This window comes from Thunnus thynnus, chromosome 4 (assembly GCF_963924715.1).
Source record: "Thunnus thynnus chromosome 4, fThuThy2.1, whole genome shotgun sequence".
NCBI lineage: Eukaryota > Metazoa > Chordata > Actinopteri > Scombriformes > Scombridae > Thunnus > Thunnus thynnus.
In genome coordinates, this window is record NC_089520.1 from 20,180,132 (window position 1) to 20,191,101 (window position 10,970).

At 38.6% G+C, this 10,970-nt stretch overlaps 1 protein-coding gene across 1 annotated transcript; it reads right to left on the reverse strand.

The window, feature by feature from the left end:
- Positions 1-3,486: 3,486 nt before the first annotated feature.
- Positions 3,487-8,626, reverse strand: srsf3b (serine and arginine rich splicing factor 3b). The gene is made up of 6 exons (XM_067587360.1): positions 8,400-8,626; positions 7,289-7,499; positions 7,063-7,203; positions 4,916-4,954; positions 4,294-4,380; positions 3,487-3,900 (listed from the first exon to the last, which is right to left on the reverse strand). Exons 2-6 carry the CDS (start codon positions 7,489-7,491, stop codon positions 3,873-3,875), a joined length of 498 nt encoding a protein of 165 aa, XP_067443461.1. The 5' UTR covers positions 7,492-7,499; positions 8,400-8,626; the 3' UTR covers positions 3,487-3,872.
- Positions 8,627-10,970: the final 2,344 nt, after the last annotated feature.

The window sequence follows — 10,970 nt, forward strand, 5'->3', positions numbered from 1 at the left end:
GAACAAAGAAGACAAAAACATTAAACTTTCATTCATTTATTTGTTGAGGAAAATTATCCAATCTTACATATCTGTGTGATGCAAAAGTATATGAACCCTTGCTTTCAGTAACTGGTGTAACCCCCTTTTGCAGCAATAACTTTAATTAAATGTTTCCAGTAACTGTTTATCAGCCCTGCACATCAGCTTGAAGGAATTTTAGCCCGATCCTCCTTACAGAACAGTCTCAACTCAAGGATGTTGTTGGGTTTTCTTGCATGACCTGCCCGCTTCAGGTCCTTCCACAGCATTTCTATAGGATTAAGGTCAAGACTTTGACTCGGCCATTCCAAAACATTAACTTTCTTCTGCTTTGATAAAATGACTTGTGTGTTTAGGGCTGTTGTCTTCCTTTATGACCCGCTTTCTGTTTAGCTTCAGTTCACAGACAGATACTTGGACTTCTTCCTGTAGAATTTGCTGGTACAACTGCTGGAATGTGTTTGCTCATTGCCAAACATAACTCATTCAAGCCAAAAAAGTTCAATCTTGGTCTCATCCATCCACAGAACATTTTTCCAATAGCCTTCTGGCTTATCCACGTGGTCTTGAGCAAGCCGTAGACGGCAGCAATGTTCTTTTTGGAGAGTAGTGGGTTTCTCCTTGCAACTCTGCGATGCACACCATTGATGTTCAATGTTCTCCTGATGGTGGACTCACGAACATTAACTGTAGCCACTGCACGAGAGACCTTTAGTTTCCTAGATGTTATCCTGGGGTCCCTTGTGACGTCCCAGACTATTACATGCCTTGCTCTTGGTGTGACCTTTGTTGTTCGATCACTCCTGGGGAGGGTAACAATGGTGTTGGAATTCTTCTATTTGTACATGATCTGCCTGACAGTCCACTGGTGGAGTCCAACCCTTTAGAAATGGTTTTGTAACCCTTTCCAGCCTGGTGAGTATCAGCAACTCTTCTTCTAAGGTCCTCAGAAATCTCCTTTGTTCAAGCCATGACACACTTCCACAATCATGTGTTGTGAAATTCAGAGTTTGATAGAAAAGACCCAGATTTCTCTTCTTTAAATAAGGTAGGACCTCCCAGACTCACATTGGATTATCAACCCATTGACTGAGACAACCGACTCTAATTTCCCCTTCGAATGAATAAATAATCCTAGAGGTTCACATACTTTTTCCACACCCAAATATGTAACATCGGATGACTTTCCTCAATAAATAAATGAACAAATGTAAGATTTTTTTTTTTTCTCATTTGTTTAATTGATGTCTATTTATCTAGTTTGATGACTTGCATTAAAATCTGATCATGTTTTAGATCATATTTATGCAGAAATAGAGCAAATCCTACAGGGCTCACAAACTTTCAAGCACTACTGTAGATAGATAGATACAAAGAAAGATACATAATTAAATAGATAGACTTAAGTTTGATATATTTAACTCAAATGAACTATGTTTGACTGAATCTAAATTTAGCTCCAACATGCAGCAGCACGGTGTCTTTCAGACTCTCATTACTCCTGCTTTCTGCTCCGTGGGCGGCTATACATTTATCTCTGGGGAAACTGTTACGTTACATAACAGTGGGTGGAAATACCACAGGTTTCTGAGTGGATTCCCGCGAGTTCCTTGAGTGTGAGACCCGTCTCCGTGGATACCATGAGTCATCGCTTCTGTGATGTCATTCGGATTCACGTGGAAAAGCGCGCGTAGATTTGAGAGACTTGTGTGTTATGCCGGCTTCACGTGGACTGGATGCGTGAACACGGAGCCGTGGGACTGTCAGGGGTGTGACCGAAAAAAGCAATTGGACAGTGGGAGAAAAGTGGGTGCCATTATAAAAACCGTCTGTGGGAACCAGCAAAAACCCACAGCTGTGGACTTAGAAGTAACACATTTTCTAACCACACTGAGCAATTAAAACTCCAATTAAGTGTCACCAGAAAACCTTAATTGGTCCTAAATACACTCTTTATGGTGTAATATTGGTGAATAACGTGTTACTTTTAGCACACTGAAAATAATTAAAGACTTCTTACAGAAATCAGACACATTTTAATATCCTGCGCACATACATTGACTTTTATCAGCAGCACAAGAACACCATTATTTGGATGGCTTATCTATTCTGGTGAAAGGGTTAAATTCTTAGTCAACCGGATTACATAACAACTTCATATCGGACACCCTGTACGACAGAAATGGAGGGAAATTTCCTGGGACAGACAGGGGTATGAACTTTACAGGTTCTTTTTTTTTTCAATGTCTCCTTCACTTCCTTAAAGTGTGACAAATGGGACAACTTACAATCAACCAATTACAGCTGTACTGTTGAAGTATGTTAAATTTGTCCAAATTCCCAATGCAGTTTTGATATTGAACACAAAATCTTAAAAATGTCATTTTAAACGCCTCCATCTGCTTTACTAAATACTATAGCGAGTCTCACCATTTATTATCTTAATAGGATCTACAATTAATTTAGTCAAAACCTCAGTTTCTCTCATTATGCTTTGACCGCTAAGTTGTGATTCAAATCCTAAATTAAACAAATCTTACTCATGGTGTCTTTTCAGATATGTGAACACATCATAACACACAATTATAGAAATCTACACCAAGATTTCTGACCAGATAAAATTTAAGTAGATTTAATCTTCATTTTTCAATTATGGATTATTTTTCCAATTATTTGAGTAGTTGTTTGGTCCATAAAATGTTGAAAAATGTCAGTTTACCAAAAGACGACTACTCAAATGTATTTTCTATTCACATGAGAGCTCGAATCAGAGAATTTCAGCATTTTTCCTTAAAAAAAAAGTGACTCAAAACAATTAATCAATTATCAAAGTAGTTGGCAGCTAATCAATCGTTGCAACTCTACTTAATACTACTACTATACACTATTAACCACTGACATGAAAAATGAAAACTCCATTTCAGTCGACAACTGCTAAATAAATGCTGAAAAACCAAAAGCACACAAACCAGACAAAGAGGAGCCATTGGCAACAGAGGAAACATATGTAATAAATTCACATTTATATGATCTTGAAGACTGACCAAAGCCAGAGTTCCTACTCAGATCCTTGATTGATGCTGCAAGAGTGCCCTCTGGTGGAAAAGAAACTAGGTGTATGTAATAGTACAGTATGCTGATATTTTAAGAGGAAATAAGTATATAAACAATGTAGGATTTTTTTAACAACCAGTATTTTTTAATTGAGACAATTTCACATAGTATCAAAGAAAAGAAAAATAATGGAAAACTTCATAGACAAAAATTAGACTTGTGTTCATTACACTTTTTTTTCCACTGATGCCAGAGTTTTGCATCTTGAATGAGTTTGTCTTTATTACAAATAACCAACCATTAAACAGATGGAAACCTTCAGTATGAAGAAAGTCAAACGTTGAAAATAGGTCGGCTTTACAGACAATCAAAAGGTGGAAGTTCCTTACACATCATTGCAATGTTTCCTTAAAAAAAAAAAAAAAAAAAAAAAAAGACAACAGACTGGTGCTTACACAATGAAAATGAGGGACTACCACTATGTCAAACTACACAGTACATTCATTGACAAAAACCAAAACTCTTCAGAGATTAACTGGTGAATTGGAATGCTGGGTGGTTCGACTGTTTCAGGACTGACAAGACAGACGTGACTTAGATGAGGTGTCACACCTGTACAAACCCACTCAATGTATTTGAAATTACCAGAACAAGAAAAGGGGAGACTAAAATGCTTGATTGTTTTAAAAAACCCAAAACAAAAATGACCTGACGGTCATGTAGATGTCCATCATATGAAACGGCAAAGCCTGTACAACCGTTTTCTTCAACTCCCTTTACACCTGACAGACATTCTTCTATTTTCTGTCATTAGACCTGGAGCGACTGCAGGGAAGAAGAAGAAAAAAAACATTACTACATCATGAAAGAAATAAACAAGAAAGTCACTTTCAACATTCGCAGTAGTACCACAAACAAACAAGTTTAATTATCTGCAAATACAGGATGTGGTTTAAGTGGTGCAGTGTCCTCTAGAGGAACCCTAAATGGATCAACAGTAGTTTGAATAGATGAGTCATATTACTAAACTTCACTTTGTATTGTCAAACATTTCTAAAGACTTAAGACTGAAAGTAATGTGTGTATGACTCATAAACCGTGACTACACACAATCATTTTTCTTGCTGGTGTACTTGAATATCTGCTCTACCTACTTGTAAAGAATTTGTAATCAAAATCTTGAGAATTATTTTTAAAATCACATGAGGATATCCGTACCTCCTTGATCGAGAGAAAGATCTCGAAGGTTTGTGGTTCCTGTCCCGGGAGAGGGACCTCTCCCTCCTCCTGTCTCTGGAGAAAGACCTGTAAAAGCAAAACCATCTCATTAAGTCAACATAATTTCACTTTGACTTACTTACAGGAAAGTCATGCTGGTTTTACTAGATACTTCTCATGCTGGCTTATGTTTAGAGCTGAAACAGTTAGTTGATTAACTTGTTAGTCCATGAAAAAATGAATGAATTTCGATATTTATATATGCATATATTAGATAATCTAAATCCAATAGTAGACTTAGATGATACATTTGGTAGTTTTGACTATTTGTTGAAAGTACAGAAAGACAGGAAACATGGGGTAACCAGTAGGCTACCAGGGTGCCCTGATATAGTGATTTTAAACATATCCTACATATAGGACATGTCGAGAAAAGTCAAAACAACAACAAAAAAACTCTGACACATTTTGTGATGGTCATGCGTTCAGTACCAGTCAAAAGTTTGGACATACTTTCTCATTCAAGAGAATGGCAAGGTGTGTCCAACAATTAGATGCATTCTTGCGTTGAACTGCTCATTTCTGTCTGTGTGTATAAAGGACAATCTGAAAGCCGACATACCTGCTTCGACTGCGGCTGAAGCTTCTCCTACGTGGGGATCTGCGCGGGGAAAATACAAGAATGTTAAGAACAAAGACTGACGTGTCAATCTCCCGTAGAGCTTTACATTACTTTAATCCTTCTAAAATGTGGGCCTCCTTCAACACAGCCCTTTGTCTATCTCAGTAATTCAAAATTGAAGTCAAAGACTCGAAGAAGAAAAAGGTGTTTGTCCAGGAACACAACTATCCAAATCAGAAACTATAAGTCACTGACAATGGACTAGCGCATAAAGATGCTTGGAAAATAACCTCTCACCTATGCCACAGTACAATGTGCACCAAACATTTGCTTCAAGCCTTCCTCTTTGTTCAACTAATAAAAGCCAGTTTAGTTTGGACAAAGAGGGTATTTTTAGATTAAGTCAGGTTGTAAATTTGAAGTGGTAGACTAAGATGAGCCCTGCAATGAGCATTAGAGAGATTTTTAAAAAGGTGCCTGAGCCTCAAGGCTTTTTACAACACCAAGGTGAGCTAACCAGCAATATTTGTCCCTATCTGAGGATTGAACACTGCACTGTGGACAGGCCGTAGTGTGGGAATAAAAAGACACACAGAGGCGACCATCTGTATGAAACTGGTCCACTGCACTTCAAAGGAGAACATAGGGAAATGGAGGATAAGTCACAAAATCATTATACTGGTCAATGGGAATAAGTTGTGAGACGTAACCAGGCTACGATCTGCTAAAACCAACCATACAGCACAAAAACAAAGACTTTTGATATTCATTGGAGGGGGTTGAGAAGAGTTTTGATTCATGTGACTTCATAATTCTGCTCAGAGCCCCAAGACATACCAGATGATTATCTATAATCGAAATCTCTGGAAATGTGAAGTTCCAGACATTTGATGGTGGACCATTCCCCTTTTAAAAACAAGGATTTACAGTAATGGGTGAGGACAAAATGACAAACTTATGATTCAAATAATAAAAAAAGAACAACCTTTGTAAACCAGCTGTCTCTTCACTTTCAAAACTTTTATCAGCAGTGTACTGAATGAAGCAGGAAAACTTACTAGTATTTTTGGTTTTCAACAAGCTAGATATGACGAAAGGGAGGCAGACTGTCGGCCGGGTAGGTAGAATTGGCTGAATAGGACTGGCCAGATGCTGCAAGGTGATTAGGTGGCAGGCAGATGGGGGTTGGCTGTGGCTTTTTTCCTGCTTTAATTGGTTAGCCGAAGGCTGCTGCTGGTAGGTTGTAGACATTTGGGAACGAAATACGCTGATTGGTCGGGAATGTGAGGTGGGCCGCTGCCGTTTGGGTTAAGGTTGAAGGAGGAGGAGGCTGAGAACGGCATGCTGAGGAACCAATGGGCTGGTGCAACCTGACGACTGGCCATGCCCGGGTCATGTGACAGCACCAGCCAAGCTGATTGGGGCACGATGGTCAGCAGTCACATGATGCTGAAAGAGGACTAGTTGATTGACTCAGAGGGTGGTGAGAAGAGGCATGGTGGTGGCTCTGCAACGGGTTTCATTCTTATTAATATAGATGAAAAATAAAAAGCATCCTCAAACAAAAAGAAAAAATGCATCACATTTGGCACTTTCATCCCCCCCCAAATTTTAAACAGATTATACTTTTTTTTTTGCGACATAGGAATAACCCACTCCTATTTCACATTTCTAATTCGCCACTTTTAAGCATTTACAATTTAGAAACCTTTTGAAAGTGTACATAAAATATGTACACATCAAAAGAAGCATTTGTGCCCAAAGCAGAAGTTAATTCTTGCCGGACAGATTTTAAAATGCATAATGCAATAAAAGAACCTCACCACATAACCTAGTATAACGTCCTATTCCCACGTCATATTTCATTTTTTGATTATGAATACGAATCTGTTTGGCTCCCTACATAAAACGACAAATAATGTCAATGAAGATGATACTGCAAGCCTTACACATAGCAGCAGTCACAAATGCATACTCAGCACAAAAGATTACAAACACTAGGTCTAGACTGGAAAAACAAACAATTACCCATAAATATACTGTGGTTAGGAGAGTGAAATCAGCAAGTCGCAGAACAGGATTAAAGTACAAGATAAACAAAATGTTGGTCTCGACTGGCCACTGTCAAACAACAACATATAGGTCACCTTCGCCTGGGCGGTGGGCTACGCCGCCTGTAGTCATCTCGATCTCGAGGACGCCTGCTCCACGAAGGGGGAGCGCCACGGGTGCGGCTGCGCTTCTCGCCATTGGACAGCTCTACCCGTACCCGGCAACCACACAATGTCCTGTAAAAACAACCAACCATTAGCTATTGCAGCTGTAAGCAAGAAGAGTCCTGCTCTTGTTTTATCTGCTGTATCTCAAGCCTACCTTCCATCGAGCTCACGCACGGCATCAGTTGCATCTCTAGGATCTTCAAATTCTACAAAAGCGAAGCCTGGGGGGTTCCTAGCAACCCAGACACTGCGAAGAGGACCATAGTAGCCAAATGCCCTCTCTAACTCTGTCTTGTTTCCATTGTTGCCCAAGTTTCCAACATAGACTTTGCAGTCAAGAGGACAGTCACGATGCATGACTGGATCTGAAAATTAAAAAATGAGAGAATTTGTTATTATTAAAACAGGTAGATAGGACAGATGTTCAGGAAGTGACCTCGCCTTTAAACAGAGGCTCTAAAATCACAAAAGTGACCCTGAGTGAAACAAATCCACAGCACAGATTAATCTGTTCAAAGTAATCAGTTTACGTCTTTATGAGACGTTTGTTTGAAACTTTACGATGTTCCTGCAGTATGTAAAATACCACACAACCAGTTTTATTATGTGGGAGGTGAACTAAACTAACTGAGCGTGTGCAAATGTGAAAATGAGCGTTAACTTCAGCTCAATCATTTTGTTAAATATTCAAAACTCTTTGATATGCTTTAAGCCGCCAGATCATCCAGAAAACTTACAACGACGTAACGGTACATGTTAACATAAGTGTGTTAAAGCTACATTATCCATCAATGACTTGCGTGAGGGACATACTGCAATTACTCTGTAATATGTTTTGGAGTCAATTCTCAATAATATTTGAATCTTCTTTGAAAGAAGTTAGGCCTGCGGTTGGACTCGCGGTCTATGCTAACTTTAGCCTAGCAAAAAAAAATGTTAATCGCCGTAGATAATGCTGAGCCCTGAATAAGTTCGGGTCTCTATTTTAACTGACATACTAAATTAACACTAATATCATCCGCCTTTAAAATGTGTTATTTCACATTCGACATTCCTTCGACGCTTCGTAGCTAACAATAGCTAACAGCCGGTAAACGGTAGCTAAAATGGCTGTCGGCTTTCCGAGGCCTGGTGTCATGCAGCGGCAAACACAGAAATCAAACAATAGACTAAATGAATGTGACTATCCGATTAATCGACCCAAACAGGACATTAATATACAGTTCCGATACAATGCACTATTAATAATTTGGTTCAAACCCTACCGTGTTTGTTGCAGTTCACAGTTTATATTTTTCCTCTCCGGCCGGTTTGTTCGTCTCGGTCGTCGATGGAAAATGGCGTGACGGATAATGTCAGTAGAGTGACCAGGATGCTGCTCCCGGGAGGGCGGAGTTAGTTTTTATTTGTGTGTGTAAAAATTCTTACAACCCTCCTTCTTATCATACTTACTAAATTTAACAGCTTCTAACACGTTTTTGATGTCACAAAGAACCAATTTAATTTAATCCAGTGGATGAGTTTCTAAAAAATAGTTAATGAGAACTTCCTACGGATGACTATAGCGCCCAACCGGGATTTATTAACGAACGCACACTTGGTGCAAAAAAGCTGCGATACCATATTTGGCCACAGCGTTGGAGTCAATGAAGTGTTGGCGCTGTTTCGATATTTTTGACAGAGGAGCTCAAACCGTGGGTAGTTTTTTAATAAACCTTTATTGAATAGAATTATACACAATGTACAATCGTTAGAACAAATTCAATTAACGACACAGAGTATAAGGATAAGGAAACAGTAAAATACAAGGGTTTACAAAATGAACAATACAATAAATAAATAATTGAATAATATAAATAAAAGTACATTTGAACAAAATATTCATGCATTTAACAGCATTTCGCTGATTTACAATCTTTACAGTGCTGCTCAAAATCCTCATGGAAAACAGAAAAAATGGGATTTTGTTGGTTGCTGATGTAATTGGTATATGCCTAAACTCAACCAACTGGGGTTTTATACTTAAACATTACAATTTTAATCTTACTTGGAAATCAAATCATCTGGTTTGGTAGACCAGTCACAGCAGTTTTGTCCATTACCCTGGTGAGTGAGGACCATCATTTTGCAGAGGTGAGAAATTAAAAGCTGCATTTGTGGAAATAGTGTAGTATGCCATCACATTTTGCCATTCCAGTTTTAATTGTGCTGTTTCCATTTAATCTGAATCTGCTGGATGTATCCTTAACTCTCCCTGTATATTCCTGTAATCTGAAGAGAGCAGGTATGGGAAATAAAGTTATGTGATGTAGCATAATGCAAAGAAGTAACTAACTCTAACTCACTTTCTCTTGAGTTCTTGAGTGTTATATTTGCTTTTGTCAGGTTGCTCTTCCATGTGACATTCCCACAGCACATCTTTACTCATGCACCATAGACCACTGATGTTGTTGCTCACTAACAGCCATGCCTGCAATGATTTCCATTTGCTTTGAGGTTAGTTTACTTCAATTCATCCAAGGCTGGAGCCTACCTCAGCATCCATAACACTCTTTTCAGTCAGGTTTTATGGTCGTGTACCATGCTCTCTACTCCATACAAGTTCTGCAGAGATGCTTTTGAGGCCCAGTGAGAGAGAATAGAGGACTGAGATTGTACTGGGCAGCAACTGTGTGTGAATGTCATTGAAACAAGCTCATTTACTCCTTAATACAGGAAAAAAAAACATTGAAATACAATGTAATTAATAGAAACACACAACTGCAACACAGAAGAATAAAAATAGAACAAGAGTAAGGTAATATTAACAATGAAATAAACAAAGTAGTACTAAATGAAAAAAGGTAAATTTAAAATCTACTTACAGAATGGAATAATAATAGTTTTGAAATGGGATATAAAACTTGAAATGAAATATTGTCTGTACAAAGGAAATATGGACTGCACTACGGACAAAGAAATGAAATGTATGAAATTTATGAAGGTGACGTGCAATAAATCAATAATGTAACAGTGGAGGTTGAAATATGTAGTGAGAACTTTGTCAGACAAGCTTGTGCCCTGTATATTATTTGAATATACGCACACATGCAGAAAAAAAAAAAAAAAAATCAAATTTCACCGCCACAATTTGTTGTGAAGAGAAACTTTAAATCAAGAGATGGTAGTGTTTATTTTGCACTAGCAGTACAAGGGAGCACGCGCACTGAGACAGGATTCCTATGAGTTTAATGCTGCATTTACAACAACTGGGAATCGACTGTTTCTACACAGTAGCTGTGTTCCAGTCCCATACAAAGTCTTACTGAGGTTTTAATAGGCAAATATAAGGACGTTGCACATGTAATGCACAAGCTGGTCAGTGCATTAACAGGACTGGACTACCATCCATGCAGTACCTCTACATCCAGAGAAGCATGAGAAAAGGACCATCAATGACCCCAACCACCCAGCCCAGCTACCACTCTCCTACTATCAGGCAAGTGGTATTAGAAGCATAGCAGACTGCTAAACAATGGGACTTTGTGAACATACATGACACACACACACACACACACACACACACACACACACACACACACACACACACAGTCTCCCTCTCTCTCTCTTAGCAAATTTTAGACATATTAGAAACTGTCTCTCTTTGGATGCAGCCAAGATATTTATGCATGATATGCTATGATTCTTTCCCATATGTGTCCCATATGTCTCATAAAACCTCTTGAGTCCTTATACAAACAAACTCTAAAAACTCTGTACAAAAAGCCAATGCATTTCCATCACTGTAGGGTACTGGAGAAATACAATTTACTTTATTCTCAAATTTGTGCTTAGCC

Excerpts from the sequence above, each read along its gene's own strand:
- srsf3b (XM_067587360.1), bottom strand. The coding sequence starts at position 7,491 with ATGCATCGTGACTGTCCTCTTGACTGCAAAGTCTATGTTGGAAACTTG. Across the intron at positions 7,204-7,288 it reads GTGCGTGAGCTCGATGGAAG|GACATTGTGTGGTTGCCGGG; the intron begins GTAGGCTTGAGA and ends TTGTTTTTACAG. Across the intron at positions 4,955-7,062 it reads AGCCCACCGCCCAGGCGAAG|ATCCCCACGTAGGAGAAGCT; the intron begins GTGACCTATATG and ends TTCCCCGCGCAG.